The 22,804-nt window shown below is 40.6% G+C and overlaps 1 protein-coding gene across 2 annotated transcripts in view; it reads right to left on the reverse strand.

The window, feature by feature from the left end:
• TMTC2 (transmembrane O-mannosyltransferase targeting cadherins 2) overlaps positions 1-22,804 on the reverse strand; it is a 304,368-nt gene that overhangs the window by 56,130 nt on the left and 225,434 nt on the right. For both annotated transcript variants that reach the window (XM_054178580.1, XM_054178581.1), the window contains one exon: positions 15,224-15,345. In XM_054178580.1, the coding sequence (XP_054034555.1) occupies positions 15,224-15,345 (122 nt within the window). The remainder of the gene's footprint in view (positions 1-15,223; positions 15,346-22,804) is intronic.

Here is a 22,804-nt window from a genome sequence, read left to right on the forward strand (position 1 = left end):
AATTCATTTTTTCGCACCCCTGCAGCTAAATAAAGATGAATTGTGCACAATGAAATGATTCAGTGATTATCACCTTCCAGCAATACCAGCAAATTTCACAGGGGGAAAAGTGAAGGCACGTGACACATGGCTCTTACCTGGCACAACAGTTGTCCTAGATTGCAGATATACTCAACTCTCCACAGTCATGGAGATTTCAAAGCAGAACAGCTGGTTGCTTAAAGTTGTGGAAGCCAAAAAGGGGGGTGAGGGGGGATTGTTGAGTTTTTGTTTGTTTTTTAATACAAATTCAGCAGCTTGATTTTTAAGACCAGCTCTTTATAGAAACTGACTATAAGGGGGGGGTGGGGTGGGGTATTAGTTTGGTTGATTCGTCCCTAGAGGATAGGAGAATGTATCCAACCTTGCTCATATGGTCAGACACAACAAATGAATCACAGAATCACCAAGGTTGGAAGAGACCTCAAAGATCATCAAATCCAAGCCATCACCCAGCACCTCATGACTAAACCATGGCACCAAGTGCCACGTCCAATCCCCTCTTGAACACCTCCAGGGATGGTGACACCACCACCTCCCTGGGCAGCACATTCCAATGGCAAACAACTCTCTCAGTGAAGAACTTTCTCCTCACCTCAAACCTAAACTTCCCCTGGCACAGCCTGAGACTGTGTCCTCTTGTTCTGGTGCTGGTTGCCTGGGAGAAGAGACCAACCCCCTCCTGGCTACAACCACCCTTCATGTAGTTGTAGACATCAATAAGGAGAGTTGATGCATTAGTAGAAGATTCTGTAATTATCCTGAAAATATTTTAAAAACCTGAGGACAAAACTACCTATTTTATATCAGCTTCATTTTTTCCCCTCACTCTGCTGGCAAACTGTGCCAAATGCCTGTAGAGGCAGCTTTTGTATGTGAGGCTGCTGGAGCACCAAGGAGCCTGAGATGGTAGTAAAACTGGGAAAGATTAATACAGCTGAGCAGCTCTGAAGAACTGTCTTGTGGAAACTATGGTGGTAGCCAGCAAGTTGTTCAACAAATCAGGGGGTCTTTTTAAACCAACATTAGATTTTGTAAATATTCATCACTCTTAAAAACCTGCAAAGGCTTAGCTGGTAGAAATTTTACTCTTCAACACAGTTTTACTTGCTTTAACTGGCAATAAGGTGATTGTATAAAAAACTCAGTTGATTGTCATTCCCCACATCTGCTCTAATTTTTTTTTTTCCCCAAGCATTCACATTTTTAACAAAAGACAGTTAATTATGAAAGGATTTCTCATGGAAGACTGATTCAATTGTGGACACTGAATACAGAAAAAATATTATTTGTAGTATTCTCTAGGACATTTTAAAGCCACAGAGAGACTACAGAAGGATAGTGAAAAGGTATGAACTGAACCTATGACTCCATTTCACAAAGTTATTCTAGATCTGCTTCTCTTTTTCATAACAAGTTTCTTTTGTCTTACAAAAGTTTTGACAGGATAGGCAAAACATAATTTATAGAATCCTAGAATCATGGAATCAGTCAGGGTTGGAAGGGACCACAAGGATCATCTAGTTCCCAACACCCCTGCCATGGGCAAGGACACCCCACACTAGATCAGCCTGGCCAGAGCCTCATCCAGCCTGGTCTTAAACACCTCCAGGGATGGGGCCTCAACCACCTCCCTGGACAACCCATTCCAGGGCTTCACCACTCTCATGGGGAAGAACTTCCTCCTCATGTCCAGCCTGAATCTCCCCACCTCCAGCTTCATTCCATTCCCCCATGTCCTATCACTACCTGAGATCCTGACAAGTCCCTCCCCAGCCTTCTTGGAGGCCCCCTTCAGATACTGGAAGGCCACAATAAGGTCACCTTGGAGCCTTCTTTTCTCCAGACTGAACAGCCCCAACTCTTTCAGTCTGTCCTCACAGGAGAGGTGCTCCAGCCCTCTGATCATCCTTATGGCCCTGGTGTGATAATAAGACTAATAGTGATAAAGCCTTCAAAGGTTGTACTTAGCTGGACTAATAAAACAGCAACTAGAGAGTTTCATCTTACTATGGGGTTACCAACATATGCAAGCTCTTCCTCTAAATATGAATACTGAAGAATAACTTTAGTGTCTAGTATTTAGTAGCTAAACCAATTCTTTCTCCCTTATTTTGCTGTTATTTCTGCAACTCTTCACTTAGAATTATAATGTGACTATCTTGCATCATAGTTTCCATGTGAAATGCTAGTCCCACTGAAATACATGACACTTGCATTATTCACATCAAAGGTCCGAAGTTTGTCTCAGTCTCAATTCTTCCATTGCAGCAAAGTGGTAAATCTTGCCTCTTTATTACAATCACAGAATCACAGAATCACCAAGGTTGGAAGAGACCTCAAAGGTCATCAAGTCCAACCTGTAGCAGGGACACCTTCCACTAGACCAGATTGCTCAAGACCTGATCCAACCTGGCCTCAAACACCTTCAGGAAGAGTGCATTCAAGACCTCCCTGGGCAACCTGCTCCAATGTCTCACCACCCTCACTGTAAAGAATTTATCTCTAATATCTAGTCTAAATCTGCCCTCCTCAAGCTTAAAACTGTTCCCTCTCATCCTGTCACTACAAGTCCTTGTAAAAAGTCCCTTCTGGGCTTTCTTCTAGGCCCTCTTCAGATAGTGGAAGACCTTCTTTTCTCCAGGCTGAAGAACCCCAGCTCCCTCAGCCTGTCCTCATAGGGGAGGTGCTCCAGCCCTCTGATCATCTTCATGGCCCTCCTCTGAACTTACACCAGCAGCTCCATGTCCCATTTATGCAGAGGACACCAGAACAAGATGCAGTACTCCAGGTGGGGTCTCACAAGAGCAGAGCAGAGGGAGAGAATCACCTCACTCGTCCTGCTGGTCGCAATTCTTTTGATACAGACCAGGACAGGGTTGGTGTTCTGTGCTGCAAGTGCACATTGCTGGCTCACATTTTGCTCTTGCATTGTACTGATCCTCTCAAGTTTTGGCCCCTTGATAACTTTAAGGATATGAGCATATTATTTCTCTTTGTGTAATAATATTAATTGTACTGTATGGGAGCAAAAATTGGATTACCTTGGAGGAAATTAGGATATAAATCTCTATCCACAATAACTCACCATATACTAATCTGTACCTTATAGCAAATGAGGCAACTTTCTCATTATTGTCCAGTGTGACACTTCCACATACCCTCGGCTCTGAGGTCAAGACTGATGTTCTCCTTTCCAGTTATGTCATTGGATCAGGGACCCTTCATGTACCTGAGTCTCTGCATACTGATTCTGTAACTCAGTAAATTATTTTTAACAAGTAAGTCCTGGTATGAGGTGGTTCATTTCCATCTAAATATGTATTAGTCCTCCCTCAACCACAGGTGGAGTTTTGTTACCTAAAAATTCATCTACTAGTCTGACAGATTCTACCAATGGGCCAAGTTTATTTTTGAGTAGTAAGATAAACCAGGTTCATGAGTCTACCTGTACAGGTAATGGTATGACAACCTTGCAGCTGAGATTTAAGCACTACCCATTGACTTTGGTGGGGCTGAAGCTGAAGTATTTTTGAATGTGACATGCTTATACATAACTGTAGGAATTTAAAGCACAGCTCATAACTTTAGTGGGTTGGGGCACAATTCAGAGCCTATTGAGGTGCTATTTTCTTCAAGTAAAGCAAAATGTATCTGATTAATCAGTGATATATTACAGGTATCTGATATCCATTCTGCTGGCATGAGTGCCATATTGAAGAAAAAAAATAATACTGCTTTATTAAAGCATCCAAAATTATATAGGAAAGAATGCAGGCATAAAATTTCCTTCTCCTTGTAAGGTTTTTTCCACCATTTTGTTTTGTTTTGTTTTGTTTTTTTAAATGACTAATCTTAGGCCTTTCTTTTAGGGCAGCTTGAAGCCTAAAAGGAATTTACTTCATGCTTCATCACTGTTAACACCAAGACAAACAGTGTACAGTCTTAAGCAAACTTTTAAAGAATAGATTTTATTGCATACCTTGCGATTTATTTACTGTGTAGATCCATACTGAAATGTTCACTTTGGTCATTAAGAATTAGGACATTTTATATCAAGAATATGTAATGAAACATGGAATAAATGTCCACGTCAGGCATTCTCTTTTCCATTCAGTCTTAAGCCACATTTTATATTTTTTGATAAAGTAGTGTATTAATATCTACTCATATTTCACTGGCCAGTCAGTAGGCTATAAATCTGCTGTCTCCACATAACTATTTGCAGAGTCCTATCAGTTTCTTCTAAGTTGAATTTGGCTATATCATGCATTTTACTTTTCTTTATTTCTATGATTACTGACAAAAGTACAACACAGAGAGTAATTACAGGTGGCTGGTGGCTCTAGTCAACCACGCAGCAAATCAAAGAGATCTCTTTCTTTCACAAAAGCAGTTCATCCTGTGTTGGTGATGTTTCCTACAACAAGCTTTAAATTTATGTTGAGTGAAGCGAGAAATTTAGGGCCCCTCCTTTTCCTGTCTGCAGGAAGTTAAGAAACAAGATACAAAAGATGAGATCCCTAAAGGAGGTTAGTGAGGGGTTATGTGCCTAAATACCTGTTCCAGAGTAAATTGCCAAGTAGTTAGACGGATATGTTACATTAAAATGAAAATACTCCGCTTCACAATTAATTCTGTTGCATTTGGCTTGCAGCCAAGCATATGTCCTAAGGGGGCTGTAAAGTATATCTATGGATGCAATACTTATGGCATGTAGCCAACCAGAGAAGAAATACAAGCTCAGGAGATGTCAGCTATTGAGATTTCTGTAGTTCGGAAATCCTGACTCTCAGCCTGGAGGTGTTAATGCTCCAGATACACCAGATAACCAAACACGGGGAAAACAACAACAGAGGGCACAGGGTTCTGAAGCCATTAAACACGACTTTCCATGCTGAAGGAGGAAACCTGCTCCTCCCACCCCCTACAAACAAATTAGTTGTAAACAAAAATGGAAACAACTTCTGACATGTTTTTTCAAATTTCAGAACTAAACCCAGACTTGTGCCTGGATCACTTTTAGCCCTCAAGGGGATTTCATGTGGCGAGAAAAACTGCAGTGTCTGTGTCAGGCTCCAAAGACAAACCAAACACGTGACATAAAAGCAGCAGTGGCTATTGCTTCGATTAACCTGGTTTCTTAGGAAGGGCCTTCTTGATGTCATTTCCACATTGTTATGGTGGGACTTCAACTGAAATACCCAATTTCCATTCAAAAATTCTTCCTAGAAGCAACACTAACAGTCAAGAGATTTAAGTCTCCCAAAATGAAATATCTAGCAGCTTTGCTGGTCTAATTAATTTCACTCATTCAGAAAATGCCTTTTAATAAATTAAAGATGTATCCATGTGTAGGCATTTACTTATTCTCACAAGAAGTATTGCTAAAAATACATTTGCTTGTTTTAAAGGACTTGATCACTAAAATATCAACTGTTCTAGAAAATGACACCTAAATTTAACATAGAGCATTTCAATTGCTATGTCTTCAAAACAGTCACGATACTTTTGACATCCTGAGCGTTCTAGCTCATCCCTGCTTTCTTCCAATTGCTGGAACATCAAAAATAAGTGATTGCAGAAATAGCAAATGCTGAATTAGTCTATTCATTACTGCACTGTGTTTCCCTTTCCCCCCTGCTGTCCCATTTCCTTCTGTTCTTCCTCCCTTCCTTTTATTCCTACGTTGTTATTCATCTTTATTTTCAAACCATTTAGAAATGAGATTTTGAGATGACTCTCAAGGACTACACTGATTATTGAATGCAGCAGGGTATTCGACAGTGGGGCTGAATAATTTAATGACCAACCAAAAATGGCAGGACACCTCTCTGGCCTTCTCTTTCTCAGGAGTATGTGCAACAAACAACTGCAGGCAAAAAGATGGCCAGCCACTGAGGAGGGTGTATTTTGAAACTTAAAAAGAAAAAAGAAAACTATTTAACTTCAGAGTTGATACTTGAATGTCACAATCCTGTTTCTTTTATTCTAATCCAAAACACTACCACTCTCTATCATGTCTGTGTCTGCTGTATCCACAACTCCCTTTGGAGAAAACATTTCAAACAAAATATTTCAGATTTTAGGCAACCTTCTAGGGGTGATTATTGCTGAGTTTAATACGGTTTGGAACTGTAACACAGAAATTTTACAAGCCAAAGTACATTTTTCTTACAGCACTTTGGGTGATTTTCCAAGCCAGTAAAAAATAGGAGATTAACAGCGCTGTATGGTGCCGTGTAAAACGCAAGAAAACACTGTGCAATTTTTTCCAAAGAAATACAGCGACGCCTGTAATTCCTAGATGCAGCACACTAAATGTTACAATATGGGGCAGGCCCCAGTTACTTTAGGAATTGCAGGCACTACTGCAAGCTGTGTGGGTTGGTTTGTGGGCTGAGGTTCACTCAAAACAGATAAAACAGAACTTCAAAACAGATTTATTTGTAATTGAAATAAAGCTTCTCGGAATGCCACGCTACTATAACAACCATCTGCTGCCTGATAGCAGAGAGGACGGTCACTAGGAAGAAGGGTTTCTTAGTCTTCTCTGTAAGGAGACTAGAAGTAGAGGAGAGGGGGAAAAAAAGTAAAAAGACTTACTTATAAATTATTTTTTTAGCATGACAGCCAACTTTTTTTTTTTTCTCTTCTAGGTTTGCTCATAAAATGGAAAAATGAATTACAGCACATGTTCAAGGCTTCACCTGGCCCTGTCATTTTTGACAGACCCATTTTTATCTTAGAACTGGGAGCACTGCAATTTTAAAGCCTTTTACAAAAATTATGTTTTCCTTTGTGTTATGGAAACAAATTCCCTAATAAAAAGGATGAGTTTCATATGCCAGGGTACCAAACTCCTGCGCTATGAGGAGATGGGCTAGGTCAGCCAGCCAACGTCACACTGACAAAGGAAATTTGTCAAGTTGAATAGAATAGAATAGAATAGAATAGAATAGACCAGACCAGGTTGGAAGAGACCTTCGAGATCATCACATCCAACCCATCATCCAACACCACCTAATCAACTAAACCATGCAACCAAGCACCCTATCAAGTCTCCTCCTAAACACCTCCAATGATTGTGACTCCACCACCTCCCTGGGCAGCCCATTCCAATGGGCAATCACTCTCTCTGAAGAATTTCTTCCTAATATCCAGTCTGAACCTCCCCTGGCACAGCTTGAGACTGTGTCCTCTTATTCTGGTGCTGGTTGCCTGGGAGAAGAGACCAGCCCCTTCTTGTCTACAACCTCCCTTCAGGTAGTTGCAGAGAGCAATAAGGTCTCCCCTGAGCCTCGAAATTAAAGACATGAAAACCATTTCACACTAAAGCACTGCAGTCCTAAACAGCTAAACATTGTTTCTGAAAAACAAATAATAAGAAAAAATAAAAGTACAAACTTAACCTCCAGACAACTGGCTATTTTCCAGTAACTCCAGTAGCTGAGCTACTAATCATTCTTTTCAACCACGGAATTATGATGGCCTCATATATTTTGAGGAAAATTGTAGCTTAGTGAGTTGTAATTTTTAGATATGAACATATAATGTTATCCAATATAGGGGCTATGAAATACTTGTGACTTATAGTATTAGGTAAAAAGGCTGTAAATTCATTAGCTTTTCTTTTGGAGCTCTTAAGCTGCTCTGTGGGGTATTTTTCCCCACATATACAACAGAATGCTAAGTCCACCTGGCATGAGAGCTAACAAACCTCAAGACAAATATTTGCATTGCAGTAAAATCCAAGAGAATCATTTTAATACTATTAAGTAATTTTTGAGTCCAAAGGTTTTACTGCATGTAAATTAGAACTGCACTACTCATGTATTTCAAGAATCAATGGCAAATTAACAACGGCTTTGGGGTTGGATTTTGTTTCTTTGATTGGATTGGTTTGTGTCAATGTAAGTTACAGATAATAGAAGCTGAATAGCATACTCTGAGTTGTTTAATGTATTTGTAAAGTTTTTCAAGAAGTAAAATTTACTGAGAATAATTTTGTGAAGAAATGCCATGTTCAGTATACAGAATTATTGCTGATGAATAAGAGAGAATGGTCAACAACACTGACTCAGCACTGGTCAGGCCACACCTTGAGTCCTGTGTCCAGTTCTGGGCTCCTCAGTTTAGGAAGGATGTTGACTTGCTGGAACATGTCCAGAGAAGGGCAACAAAGCTGGGGAGGGGTTTGGAGCACAGCCCTATGAGCAGAGGCTGAGGGAGCTGGGGTTGTTAGCCTGGAGAAGAGGAGGCTCACAGGAGACCTTCTTGCTGTCTATAACTACCTGAAGAGAGGTTGTAGCCAGGTGGAGGTTGGTCTCTTCTCCCAGGCAACCAGCACCAGAACAAGAGGACACAGTCTCAAGCTGTGCCAGGGGAGGTTTAGGCTGGATGTTAGGAAGAAGTTCTTCACAGCAAGAGAGATTGGCCATTGGAATGTGCTGCCCAGGGAGGTGGTAGAGTCACCATCATTGGAGGTGTTTAGGAAGACACTGGATGGAGTGCTTGTTGCCATGGTTTAATTGATTAGATGTTGGGTGATAGGTTGGACTCAATGATCTTAAAGGCCTTTTCCAACCTGGTTATTTCTATTTCTATTTCTATTTCTATTTCTATTTCTATTTCTATTTCTATTTCTATTTCTATTTCTATTTCTATTTCTATTTCTATTTCTATTTCTATTTCTATTTCTATTTCTATTTCTTATTTCTATTTCTATTTCCAGAGGCTGTCCATGCCTCAACCTTGTCAGTATTTAAGAGGCTTTCCAGCAAAGCCTTTAGTAACAGCCCTGATCTGGTCAGGCAGTTGGACTAGATCATTGTAGGTCCCTGCAACTGGAATATAATGTTCTATTGTACAGCATATCCAACCCCCCCCAAAAATAACACAAGCAAAAGTTGTTCATTTAACCTTTTGAAAATTGCAAGTTCAAAATTTCAATTGCCCTTCGGAACAGTAGTGACATTAGTTACATGCAAATTGGAAAGTGGTTAAAATCAACCTGAGATGATGACATGAAAGAGTATCTGTCACTTACAGCATGATTATTATATAATAATCACAGTAGATGAATTGTGATTTACCTTTACAGTGCTACATGCCACTCATGACTTTGCAAAAGATAACCTGTTCTGGTATAAAGCTAATCTTTCTCCAAAATCTCTTTTCAGTAAAAGAGGATAATAAGAGTTAGTATTAAATACACTCCTGTACCTCAACTGTGATCCAAAATCCTGCACTTTAGTAAACTGGAACTATCCTTAGCTTGAAAATAAAGAAAAATCTATAGAATCTGTCATGGTTGGAGACTGGGTTCCCTTAAGAAACCATACGGAGAACCTCCAGGAAGTCCAGATAGGTCCAGGAGGTGGACCAGAAAGTGCAATTGTTATTTCATTCCCAGAATGCCTGCATCTAGCTTTTATAAGAGGACAGTACAAGCTGCCTCTTCCCTTTTCTCTTCTCCCTGCTTCCCTCCTGAGGCAGATCCCTTATCTCCTGTTTGGTATGGGGGAGGGTTTCAGCTTTGAGCAGCCTGCTAGTGGCCTAGGCCAAGCTAATTTTAAATTGCTCCATTTTGGGCCTGATGTAGGGGGGGCGGTAGCAGGAAAATTATGTGGGGGAGGGGGCATTCAGGCCTGCAATGTTGGCATGGTTGGAGGGAGGTTTTGTAGACCTGTGGCCCCTGGATTTCTTTGTATGTTATATGCTTTACACTGTAGTATTAGTTACGAATAGCACTCCCATTTAGTCTTCCAATAATATTCTGTATGTCTATCCAGTCCATGTGTGGAGTTTTCTTTAATTCTTTTGAGAAGAATTAAAGAGCCTGTCTTGATCCCTTCAAACCCAAGACAGAATCACAGAGTGATTCACGTTGGAAAAGAGCTTAATGTATCATTCTGTCCAATCCCCTGCTCACAGCAGAGTTAACATTTTGTTTAGATCAGACTGCTCATGCAGGTTTGCAGGTTATTGTTCAATTTGGACATAATGATTAAAAAAGCCAAACCCAAACCTGTTTTTAATTGCTAAGCTGATAAATTCAAGTAGTATATGGTAACTTTACTTTAAGTCTGTTGTACAGTTCAATAATAAAAAGGAAAAAGGAAGGACAGGTAAAGGTCATTGCAGAAATAGAAAACAGACAGAATTCGTAGTCTGTGTATGACAAAAGCAAGGCCATATAACATGAACAAACTAAACAGCTTATACTCCAGAACACTCATTTGCTTCTCTGTCCCTTGTTAGGAAACTCTGAACAGCTTTTGCTGAAAGTTAGGCAAGGACACCAGGCTGTAACAAGCAGACAACTTTGCAATCTCCAGTTCATGTGCTGGCATAGATCACTCTCACTGTTCCTTTTGGGAAGGCAAAGAAAAGAGAAGGTACAAGAGGGCAGTCCAGCTTGCCACTAAGGTATTAAATGAATCATGTAGTGAATAGAGTGAAATGGAGGGCCACAGGGATGATCAGAGGGCTGGAGCACCTCTCCTATGACGACAGACTGAGAGCGTTGGGGCAACTTAATTTCTAACATATGAAAAATAACTGAAGTAGGTTTTTCTCTCTCCTAAATATAGAGATTGTGAGAAAAAGTATCATAAGACATGTAGCAAAGTTTAACATAAGAATAAGTTACAGTGGTACCTCAAGTTAGTAATGAGCTGAAAAAAATATGCCAAAGAGAGCAGCTCGAATGCTACTGCATGCAGACTTCCAGGAAGCATGTTAGTTACAGCAATCATGTATTTGCAATGTGAACAGATCAGGATACCAGGATCTAGACAATATGTGAATCACTGAGCAGATGGTAGGCTGCAAAACTTATTAAGGATAAGTGACCAATGTGGAGACAAAAATCCATATACTACTGCCAAACCCCTTCATCACCCATTTTCCAATTGAATGTCTTTTCAGACTTTGTAGCTGAAAGAATGAAATTAAATAAACACCTAATTTCAAGAACAAAGCTAAATTAACTTTTTTCTTTTTTTTTTTTTTTTTTTTTCCCCATGAATGAAATAACCATCTGAAAGATCTCTAACATCTCTAATTACTTTGTCATCAACGTGTTGCTTTGTTAAGTCTTATGTCACTACAAGCCAGCAGGATGTCAGCGCCGTCTTTTGAGCTTATGCAGCTGTTAATAGAGTGAACACAAGCCCTATCTGTACATATTGCTATGAATAGGAGAAGAAGCTATAGTAATACCAGCAACAAATGTCAAGACATGATGACAAACAAATGTTATGAGAATAAGCTATAATTATGGCAGGGAGCAAGGGTAGGTAAACAAGTGTACACTGAAAAAGTACAAGAAGAGTATTTTTATTGCCTATGATCATCATAGAATCATAGAAAGGACCTCCCAAGGTTATCCAGTCTGACCTCCCTGCAGTCAGCAGGGACATCCTCAACTAGATCAGGCTGCCCAGGGCCTCGTCAAGCCTCACCCTGAATACTTCCAGGGAAGGGGCCTCAACCACCTCCCTGGGCAACCTGTTGCAGTGTTCCACCACCCTCATAGTAAAGAACTTGTTCCTGATATCCAATCTAAACCTGCTCTTCTCTAGTTTGAAGCCATTACCCCTTGTCCTATCACCACAGGGCTTTACAAACAGCCACTCTCCATCCTTCGTGTAGGCTCCCTTCAGGTACTGGACAGCTGCTATTAGGTCTCTCCAGAGCCTCCTCTTCTCCAGGCTGAATAGCCCCAGCTCCCTCAGACTGTCCTTGTAGCAGAGGGCTCCAAACCTCTAATCATTTTCAAGGCCCTCTTCTGGACCCTCTCCATCAGGTCCATGTCCTTCCTGTACTGAGGACTCCAGACTTGTAAACAGTACTCCAGGTGAGGTCTCACCCGAGTAAAGTGGCAGAATCACCTCTCTGGATCTGCTGGCAATGCATCTTTTGATGCAACCCAGGATGTGATTTGCCTTCTGGGCTGCAAGCTCACACTGTCTGCTTATGTCCAGCTTCTCATCCATCAGCATGCCCAAACCCTTTTCCACAGAGCTGCTTTCAAACACCTCATCCCCCAGTCTGTATTGATAGTGAGGGTGGCAGCACACAGTATTCAAAGTTGTATATAGCTCTTTTTGCTAACAAGGCATATTCCTCCACAAACATTTCAGATCCTCCAGGCACAACCAGCACAATCAACCCTACATGTATCTTCTATTTACCTCTGGAGAAAAGTGAACAGGTCAACTCTGCTATAAGGATTTGAGGCTCGTCAGGGCTCTGAGCAAACTGATCTAGTTGAGGATGTCCCTGCTGACTGCAGAGGGGGTTGGAGTGGATGACCTTTGGAGGTCCCCTCCAACCCCAACCATTCACATACATATAATCACAGAGTCACAGAATCACAGAATGTTAGAGGTTGGAAGGGACCTCCAGAGATCACTCAGTCCAATATCCCTGTGAGAGCAGGATCACCCAGGGTAGTCCACACATGGATGCATCCAGGTGGGTTTTGAAAGTCTCCAGAGGAGACTCCACAATCCCACCCGGGCAGCCTGTCCCAGTGCCCTGTCACCCTCACTCTAAAGAAGTTTCTCCTCATGTTAAGGTGAAACCTTCTATGTTCAAGTTTGTGTCCATTGTTCCTTATTACTGTGCACCAGCGAAAAGAGATTGGACGCCTCCACTTGACACCCACTCCTGCCTTTTTCAGCACTTCTTTCCTAAAGTTGGAGTATGCCACTAGTGTTTAATTCTATACATGAACTTTCATAATCAAGAGCAAAAAAAAAAAAAACAACCTGTTTTTAGTGGCTCACAATGTTTTCAGTTATGAGATTTGAAGGTTTCATTATTTTGAAGAAAACTAGGATATCTTATTTCCCAGAACAACTACAAGACTTCCCCTAGCAGCCCTTATATTTCATGTACTCAGCAGTTCAGAAAATGTGCAAAAACAACCAGAGGACTACTGGGGTGGAATAGAAAAGAAGCAAACTAGAAATAAGATATTTGGATTTTATTTAAGAACCCTTTTTTTTTTTTTTCCCCCACAGCAATTCTAATGAATTAGAACTTCTGTGTCAAAGATCTGCTAAGGAAGAAACCAATAATGCTGAGTTTCTCCTCTTATCCTTAGGTGCAGGCTATGAAGACACCTGCCAGGAAAGGAAGGCAAATTAGGAACTTTTGCTGTATAACCTACTTGTAGTTCTATCCCAGAGGAAGATAATCAGGGAGTACATGTATTTGTCAATATTGAAGACATTTTAACTGTAACTGGAGATTGTAGCAAAAACCTGCTTTTCCAGGGCCTGGAACTCGTGGGCAGTAGGAACATAACACTATCATCTCAACTTCCATTACAAGCTAAAAATTCCCATCCATGTAATTTTTAAACCAAACTCTGTATTTGGCATTACATGGCAACACTGAACAATTTTTAATTCCTTCTTATGTTGACACTTGTACTCATATAGAACAATTCAGTTCTATTTTCTTCCCCTTTTCTAAGTTTAGAGTAGAATGGAATGGAATAGAATAGAATAGAATAGAATAGAATAGAATAGAATAGAATAGAATAGAATAGAATAGAATAGAATAGATTTAACCAGGTTGGAAAAGGCCTTTGAGATCATCAAGTCCAACCCATCATCCAACACCATCTAATCAACTAAACCATGGCACCAAGCACCCCATCCAGTCTCCTCCTAAACACCTCCAGTGATGGTGACTCCACCACCTCCCTGGGCAGCCCATTCCAATGGCCAATCACGCTTTCTGTGAAGAACTTCTTCCTAACATCCAGCCTAAACCTCCCCTGGTGCAGCTTGAGACTGTGTCCTCTTGTTCTGGTGCTGGTTGGCTGGGAGAAGAGACCAACCCCCCCCCCCGGCTAGAACATCCCTTCAGGTAGTTGTAGACAGCAATAAGGTCTCCTCTGAGACTCCTCTTCTCCAGGCTAAGCAACCCCAGCTCCCTCAGCATCTCCTCACAGGGCTTGTGCTCCAAACCCCTCCCCAGCTTTGTTGCCCTTCTCTGGACACGTTCCAGCAAGTGAACATCTTTCCTAAACTGAGGGGCCCAGAACTGGACACAGTACTTGAGGTGTGACGTAACCAGCGCTGAGTACAGGGGCAGAATGACTTCCCTGCTCCTGCTGGCCACTCTGTTCCTGATGCAGGCCAGGATGCTATTTAGGTATCTTTAGCAGTAATGCATCTGTTGAAATTAATTATTAGCTATTTTTCTTCACTGGATCTCTTTATCATGTGTTCAAGGACAAGTTTTGCTTGAAGACTAAGCAGGCGTAAGCAATGTCAGAGTAAAAGCTTATACCTACTTGAAAAGTTAAGGAAGATATTCAGACTGAGACATAAGGCCTGAAAACCATACAAAAGCCTATCAATAGAGCATAGAAAGGAAATATGAAACAGCTGGGGTGAACAATAAAAGCAAATGCAGAGGAGATAAACAGGAAAGAGGATATGGTCATAAAAATGTGAATGAGAAATGGAAAACATTGAAAAGCAATTTTAAAACAGAATAATTTTAGTGAATAAAACAGAAATCCATTTTCATCTTCAAAATGTGTGAAAGCCACACAAGTCTGGCACTCTGCTCTAACTATCATATGAGGCTAATTTAGCTGGAGATGAAAGCTCATCTGAACTCAAAAGGAGAAGGAAATTTTGAATAAATAAGGGAAGTCCAAGTCTTCTGAGTTTTAGAACTAGCTCTTAGTAGTTGAGTAGTTCTTTTCACAGGCTCAAAGAGTTACACCTAAAGAAGTGTCACTTCAAAGCACAAAACATGCAATTTGCAAAGTAAAGATCACACCTCTAGCTCTGCCATGGGCTGCTACAATAATCATGGATCAAACACTGATAATCTTTTTGAATCAATATCATTACTTGTGATGTAAACTACTTCCAATAAAGGCTTTTTCAACCAGAGAATGATTTCATACCTATTATAATGTTCCTACAGCATTTTAACTGTTTTTTTTTCTTGCACAGAGGTGGTCCTACTTCAGGAAATGGATGAAATATTTCACAATCCTTAATTAGAAGGCATGACTGAAATGGGTGACTAAAGAGTGACAAATAGGGCAATAACCAATTTTCAGACCAAATCCTTCCCATCCCTTTACCTCATCTATTTGAAGGCCTTGGGACCAGCTCCCAGGAGCTGCTGATTAACTCACCGTCAGAGCCAGCAGTTTTCCATAGGTGAGATGGGCTGGGATGTGGTCGCTCTTGGATCGCAGTGACTCCACGTACCAGTGCTCTGCTTCTGGCAGCCGACTCATTCTCATGTAGGCTTCTCCTGCAGGGTGAAACAAATGCTTGTGAGAACATCCAAAATTGCTCAAGGCTTCCATAATTTATTATCTCATGTATAATTTGCTATGTAATAAATGGGAACAGATTTTTTAAAGGGTGAAGTGCTTTGAACACCTGCAATGACACACATGCAAAAAGACGCCTTACAGACACTTGAGTGTGGAGACTGAGTTATTATGGAATCATGGAATGGTCTGGGTTGGAAGGGACCTCTGAAGGTCATCTAGTCCAACCCCCTGTGCAGTCAGCAGGGACATCCTCAACTAGATCAGGTTGCCCAGAGCCCTGTGGAGTCTCATTTTGAATACCTCCTGGCTGCGCCAGGGGAGGTTTAGGCTGGAGGTCAGGAAGAAGTTCTACACAGAGAGAGTGATTGCCCATCGGAATGGGCTGCCCGGGGAGGTGGTGGAGTCACCATCATTGGAGGTGTTCAGGAGGACACTTGATAGGGTGCTTGGTTGCATGGTTTAGTTGATTAGGTGGATTGGATGATGGGTTGGATGCGATGATCTTGAAGGTCTCTTCCAATCTGATCTATTCTATTCTATTCTATTCATGGGGCCCCAATCCCTTCCCTGGGAAACCTGTTCCAGTTTTCCACACCCTCATAGTAACAAATCTGTTCCTAACATCCAATCTAAATCTGTCCTTCTCTAGTTTGAAGTCATTGTCCCTTGTCCTATCACCAGAGGCCTTTGTAAACAGTGTCTCTCCATCCTTCTTGCTAGGCCCCTTACAAGAAGGCCTTATTAGGTCTTAAAGGGCATGATTGAGATCAAAGTCTTTCTGGAACAAAATTCCAAGAGAGTGCTCTAGCTGCTATGCTTCAAAGTCTCAAAATAACAGATATTTTATCAAACCTACTGTAGAAAAGTTACTTTTCCATGGAATAGTAGGGAGAATATGGAAAGTATTTGCATTTAATCATAACACAAGAACTAGAAAAGGTTAAGAAAACAGTCCTGAAGATGTATTGGAGGGAGGGGCAAGATATTAAAAACCCTAATATCTGAACATAGTTATATTAGGTCATCTGCCACAATTAGTTTTAATTAGAATATAACATCCATAATTTAAAAATTGCTAGTCTTAAGTAGTTGAGTACAAAATGACCAAACTTGGACATTTTACAAAGTGAAATCCTTTACTGTGAGAGGCTGAGGTAGGCAATGTTGAACAACAGATGAATGTGAATACTGTGGTACAGATAATTGTAGTCTTAACATTTGTGAGAAAGAATTCAGTGTACAGAGAAAGACAGGCTCTTTCTCCAAGAATCAAATCACCAAAGTTCTCAAAGGATGGAAAAAAGCAGTATTGAACAAGTATGTAAGAACATCACTCTTCAGAGTAATACCCTGCATTTACACAGCTCTTTCACAAGGGCTTTAGATGTGTGCCCTTGCCCAAACCCATGACAGATTGAAGACGCCTACAGGGCAGTCAGGATTTCATCATCTCACCAGGTGATTCATTCCAAATACATGGCTAAGTATCTTTCCAAAATTATGAAGTCATAGTTTATCCAGTGTCACCACTGGAGGATCAAGTGAGAACTATAGCAGTATAGCAAGTTGGCTAAGGCTGCCTCCAGGTGAGTCACTGCCCCCCATTATGCATTACATGGAAACTAATAGCTGTGAGGGCATCAGGGAAAGAGAGAAGGATCAACATTCTTTATTCAAGCTTGAAGCCAACTAATACAGACTCAAAACTCTGAGAAAAAGGTGCCACCTACACACTCAAAGAAGCGAAACAGAAGGCACTCTTCAGTAGTATGGGAGCTATTTTGAGGATTTATAGGGACTATGGAGGATTTTCTTTGTAAAAGAAATGTGGTTTAGGTCCAGGTTTTCTTTTTCTTTTTTCTTTTCTTTTCTTTTCTTTTCTTTTCTTTTCTTTTCTTTTCTTTTCTTTTCTTTTCTTTTCTTTTCTTTTCTTTTCTTTTCTTTTCTTTTCTTTCTTTTCTTTTCTTCTTTTCTTTTCTTTTTTCTTTTCTTTTCTTTTTTCTTTTCTTTTCTTTTTTCTCTTTTCTCTTATTTTCTTTTCTCTTCTTTTCTCTTCTCTTCTCTTTTCTTTTCCTTCCTTTCCTTTCCTTTCCTTTCCTTTCCTTTCCTTTCCTTTCCTTTCCTTTCCTTTCCTTTCCTTTCCTTTCCTTTCCTTTCCTTTCCTTTCCTTTCCTTTCCTTTCCTTTCCTTTCCTTTCCTTTCCTTTCCTTTCCTTCTCTTTTCTATTCTTCTCTTTTCTATTCTTCTCTTTTCTTCTCTATTCTTTTCTTTTTTATTTTCTTTTTTTTCTTTCTTTCCCTTTTCTTTCAAATACTTTGTCCAGTTATGGTGCCTCCAGTATAAGAAGGATGCAGAGCTGTCGGAGCGAGTCCTGAGGAGGGCCATAAAGATGATCCAAGGGCTGAAACATCTCAGCTATGAGGAGAGGGTGAGGGAGCTGGGGTTGTTCAGCCTACAGAAGAGATGATGCTGGGGGGACCTTCAAGCTTCATTCCAATACCTGAAGGGATCCTACAGGAAGGTTGCAGAGGGACTTTTCATAAGGGTGTCTAGCAACAGGTCAAGAGGTAATAGCCATGAAGTGTTGAAAGGATGGAAGAAGCCCAAAGTCAAGCCATATGCTCCTCTCAACAACTCTCCCTAGTTGCAGGCTTTGTGGTAGAATGTTTAATTCTTTTGATTGTGTACTAGTTTTCCCATAGGCCTCTGCTTCATTTCCCATACAGGAAATGAGGAATACATGTTGGCCTTTTCTTTTCATTAAGTGGAAAATTCCAGCCCAACCTGTTACAGCTTGGCAAAGTTTCAAGCAATTAACAAGATTATTTTAAAAGTGCTGTAAGCAGCCTCAGAGTTATTATCTGCTGGTAGTATACACTGACTGCACAGCCAAATTTCAAAAAACATCCAAGCTTCTCATCTATTTTCCATGATGGATTCCCTTATAAGAAGAGATTAACATCTTTGGAGTACTGTCAAATTCAATTTTTATAGGTTTTAAGAGCTCAACTACTTTACAAGCTAACCCCTTAAAACTTTAAGGGTGTTTCTGAGTAGCACATCTAGAAATGAAGCTACAATATGTCAATCTAAATGCCAAACTGTAGAGAAAGGAGTTTTATTTCCCTGAAGACTTCAAAGGGAACTGTCTAGAGCTGAAGAGTCGTATTTTCCCCATAAGCCTCAAATCATCAAGAACTCATACACACACACACACACACACATACACACATATATATATATGATAAATAAATAAATAAAAGGAATATGAGAAATTAGAACATGTCCTCAGTAGGAAAGGAAGTACTGTTAGAGGCTCTGCTACTAATTTCATCTTCTAAATGATTTATAATTACATTCCTATCTGAAAAGAAATTCACAGAATCACAGAATTGTCAGGGTGGGAAGGGACCTCAAGGATCATCTCGTTCCAACCTGACTGCCATGGGCAGGGACACCTCACACTAGATCAGGTTGCTCAGAGCCACATGCAGCCTGGCCTTAAAAACTCCCTAGGAATGGGGTTTCTACCACCTCCCTGGGCAACCTGTTCCAGTGTCTCACCACCCTCATGGTGAAGAACTTCTTCCTAACATCCAATCTGAATCCACCCACTCCCACTTTTCCTCCATTCCCCCTAGTCCCCTGACACCCTAAAAAGTCCCTCCCCAGTTTTCTTGTAGGCCCCCTTCAGATACTGGAAGACCACAATAAGGCCTCCTTGGAGCCTTCTCTTCTTCAGACTGAACAGCCCCAACTCTCACAGTCTGTCTCCATAGGAGAGGTGCTCCAGCCCTCTGATCAAGTAATTCAAGTAATTTGAAAACTGGCAAAGGCTCTGCCACCATCATATTCAAAGACATGAGTAAAATCTAGAAACTGTTAATTGAAGTGTTAATTCAATCAAGTGATTTTATGTATTAGAGCAATGCAATTTTAATAAAAGCTATTCCATCTTAAGAGAGTTTTCCAACAAAATGACAGGGAAAAGATGTACAGACTGAGGAGGAGCTGGCTGATGCTCTTGTTGTTCCACTGTCTATCGTTTCTGAAAAATCATGGAAAACAGGAGAGGTGCCTGAGGACTGGAGGAAAGCCAATGTCACTCCAGTCTTCAAAAACTGAGAGATGAAACACTTGGGCAATTACAGACCAGTCAGCCTCACCTCCATCCCTGGAAAGATGATGGAGCAAGTCATTCTGAGGCCATCTCTAACCACATGAAAGAAAAGAAGGTTATCAAGGGTAGCCAACATGGATCTAAGTAAGGGGAAATCTTATTGACTGAGAGGCAATGGAAAAAAGAAAAATAGATTCAGATTGGATGTTAGGAAGATGTTCTTCACCATGAGGGTGGTGAGACACTGGAACAGGTTGCCCAGGGAGGTGGTAGAAGCCCCATCCCTGGAGGTTTTTAAGGCCAAGCTGGATGTGGCTGTGAGCAACCTGCTCTAGTGTGAGGTGTCCCTGCCCATGGCAGGGGGGTTGGAACTGGATGATCCTTGAGGTCCCTTCCAACCCTAATAATTCTATGATTCTATGACCTGGCAGCCTTCTACAAAGGTATGACCAAATGAATAGATGAAGGGAGAGCAGTGGATATCATCTTCCTTCAAGGCTTTTGATACTGTCTGCAATCACATCCTTATAGGGAAACACAAGAAAAGTAGATGATTGGACTGTGAGGTGGATTGGTAACTGGCTCAAAAACAGGGTTCAAAGAGTTGTGATTGGTGGCACATGGTGAGTGGGCACAGCTCAGAGTTAGATTAATGTGGTTCCAGGTTTACTAGTCAGGACTTTCTACTTCAGTTCCTCTAGAGGTCCCTTCCAATCCCTAACACTCAGTGATTCTGTGATTTTGTCATGCAAGATACATTTGTGTGTCTGAGACTTAAAATAAGAAATTTGCCATTTACAATCATAGGTTTTTATGAACTTCAAACATGAATGATTTAGTCATAAAAGTGGGTCCACTGGCAGAACACATGCAGACCAATGGTACATGTGAGCAGATTGCTACATACACTTTAAGAATTACTAAATATGCAAGATATTTCAACATTCAGCTTAAAAATCTGACAAGTCACACAAATTTGTAATGAAACTTGTGGGATCTATAAAATTCAAGAGAGCTGCATTCTACTTTGACCTCATTACTGTTTATAAAGATGTAAAGGGTGAGTGCCAAGAGGATAGAGTCAGGCTCTGCTCGGTGATGCCCAATGACAGGACAAGGGGCAATGGGTGGAAGCTGAGGCATAGGAAGTTCCATGGAAACATGAGGAAAAAACATTTTCACTGTGAGGGTGACAGAACACTGGAACAGGCTGCCCAGGGGAGTTGTGGAGTCTCCCTCTCTGGGGATCTTCAAGACCTGCCTGGATGCATTCCAGTGTGATCTGCTCTAAGTGATCCTGCTCTGGCAGGGGGATTGGAATGGATGATCTTTTGAGGTCCCTTCCAACCCCTAACATTCTGTGATTCTGTGATATTTTTCTATGGAAGGTAAAAATAGAGAAAGAAATTTATGGCAGCAAAAGCCTTAGGACAACTCTGCATCAACATGCATCCACGTACAGTGGTGGCAAGAAACTCCACAGGTTAACTGGAGTAAAAGGAGACAGATTTGTCATTCATTTTTTTTTATCATTTTTACACTTCATATTTTCTGTTATTTATGATCCCAGTTCTTAGCCTATTCCAAAAGCAGGAACAGGGATTTAATTGTAACTCTCACTTACTGATGTAATACAAGAAAATACATTAATATGCAATTGAAGCATTACTTAGAGGAGTGTATACAGAGTTCATTAACACCTCCATTAATGCTTCAGGACAAAGGCATGAGAAATAGAGGCACTGAGCTCACCTTGGGTAATTTCATTTTCATCTTACAACAGATGTGCATACAGCAGGAACTGATAAGAGTATGTACTGAAAATCCATAACTAAACAAGTGATTTTACTCTTTTCTTGCCTTTTGCTTCAGTTACACATATTTGAAAGAGTATTTTTTCCTGTCAGTCAAGCACAGACATTATGCCAGTACAGGTTTCCTTAAAACACTCTTAATAGAAGGACTTCCCATTAGAATCATGGCTAACTGGGTTCCCTGTAGTCCCATTTCAGTAGTGGACCACATTTTTGTATTAAAAGGTTACAACTTTGCTGCTTTTGTTGTGTTTGTTGGTTTTTTTAATACAAAACTCCATGTTTATAACACAAAGGCATTTCAGGCTTAAGACTCTCTTTTCTTCTCCCCCCCCCCCCCAGATATTGCCTAAGAAAACTCAGGTATTTCACAAGAAATTATAGATGAATAATCCAAAGGGATAAAACAAAGAGAACCTCAGAACCTGGTCTCAAATACCATGTTCACTACCCTCTCAGTAATCAAATGCTATAACCTTCATACCCAGCTTGACTCCATCAAACAAAACAAAGTGAAAAGCAAGAGACATTACAATCAACCCAGAGATTTACAGTCAACTTTGGACAGCAGATATAAACTACCATAAAAGCCTCAGAGGGGGAAGAGTTAAAGTAGCAGGATGGGAGCGGGGGGGTGGAGAGAAGGAAGTAGAGTCTTTTATTCCTAGCACCACTGGGGTGGACTCCATTCTTATTTCCATAGAACATATAATAAAACAGACAAATGGAAGGAGAAAAATGATACTTTTTTTTTTTTTTCAGTCAAGCTAGTTCTGAAAGAAAAAGGGTTTGTAATGTAGATTTAGTAAGAAAGCTTCATGAGATGCATAGGAAGCACCCTGATGACTGGAGCTCAGACAAATGCAGGTACCACGTACTGCATAAGTTATGATGTGAGATATGTATTTCACAGCTTAATCATCTTTGGCTCTTATACAGTAAGCCTTGGACAGCATGAACTGCAAAAAGTACACCAGCAAAAATGTTTCTTGGTGTTCTAACCAATGTTAATAATTCAATAAAAATACATTTAATGGGAGCAAAGGGCAAATGGGATAGGAGCCTTAACATTATTAACAGGTTTATATAAACAGCCACATCACCCAAAAGCATAACCCAATAAAGTGATAGTTGTGTTATAATCATCAACACAGAAAGCCTCTCTGCATGTTAAGCCTTTGTACTTATCATGCAAACCTCTGCAGCAGATGTAAAATCTGGCTCCTTATTCCTGTTCTGTACCTGGCTGCCACTCGCGATGATTTGTTTTCTGTCCGTGTGCAGGGCAGCAGACTGGGAAGGAGAAATCTAAATTCTAATCTGTGCATCATTAACTGCATTCACACCTCGTATTCACTCCTGCAGTGCTGGCTTATTTTCTAACTTGCATTTCTCATCAAAATTTTTTGCATTAAATGCATTCCAAACCAGACCTTCAGATGCTAGCTGGCAAGGGCAGATGAACTGCGATCAAGACATTTGTCTTTCTGACAGTATGTT

The sequence above is a fragment of the Dryobates pubescens genome, chromosome Z (assembly GCF_014839835.1).
Source record: "Dryobates pubescens isolate bDryPub1 chromosome Z, bDryPub1.pri, whole genome shotgun sequence".
Lineage (NCBI taxonomy): Eukaryota > Metazoa > Chordata > Aves > Piciformes > Picidae > Dryobates > Dryobates pubescens.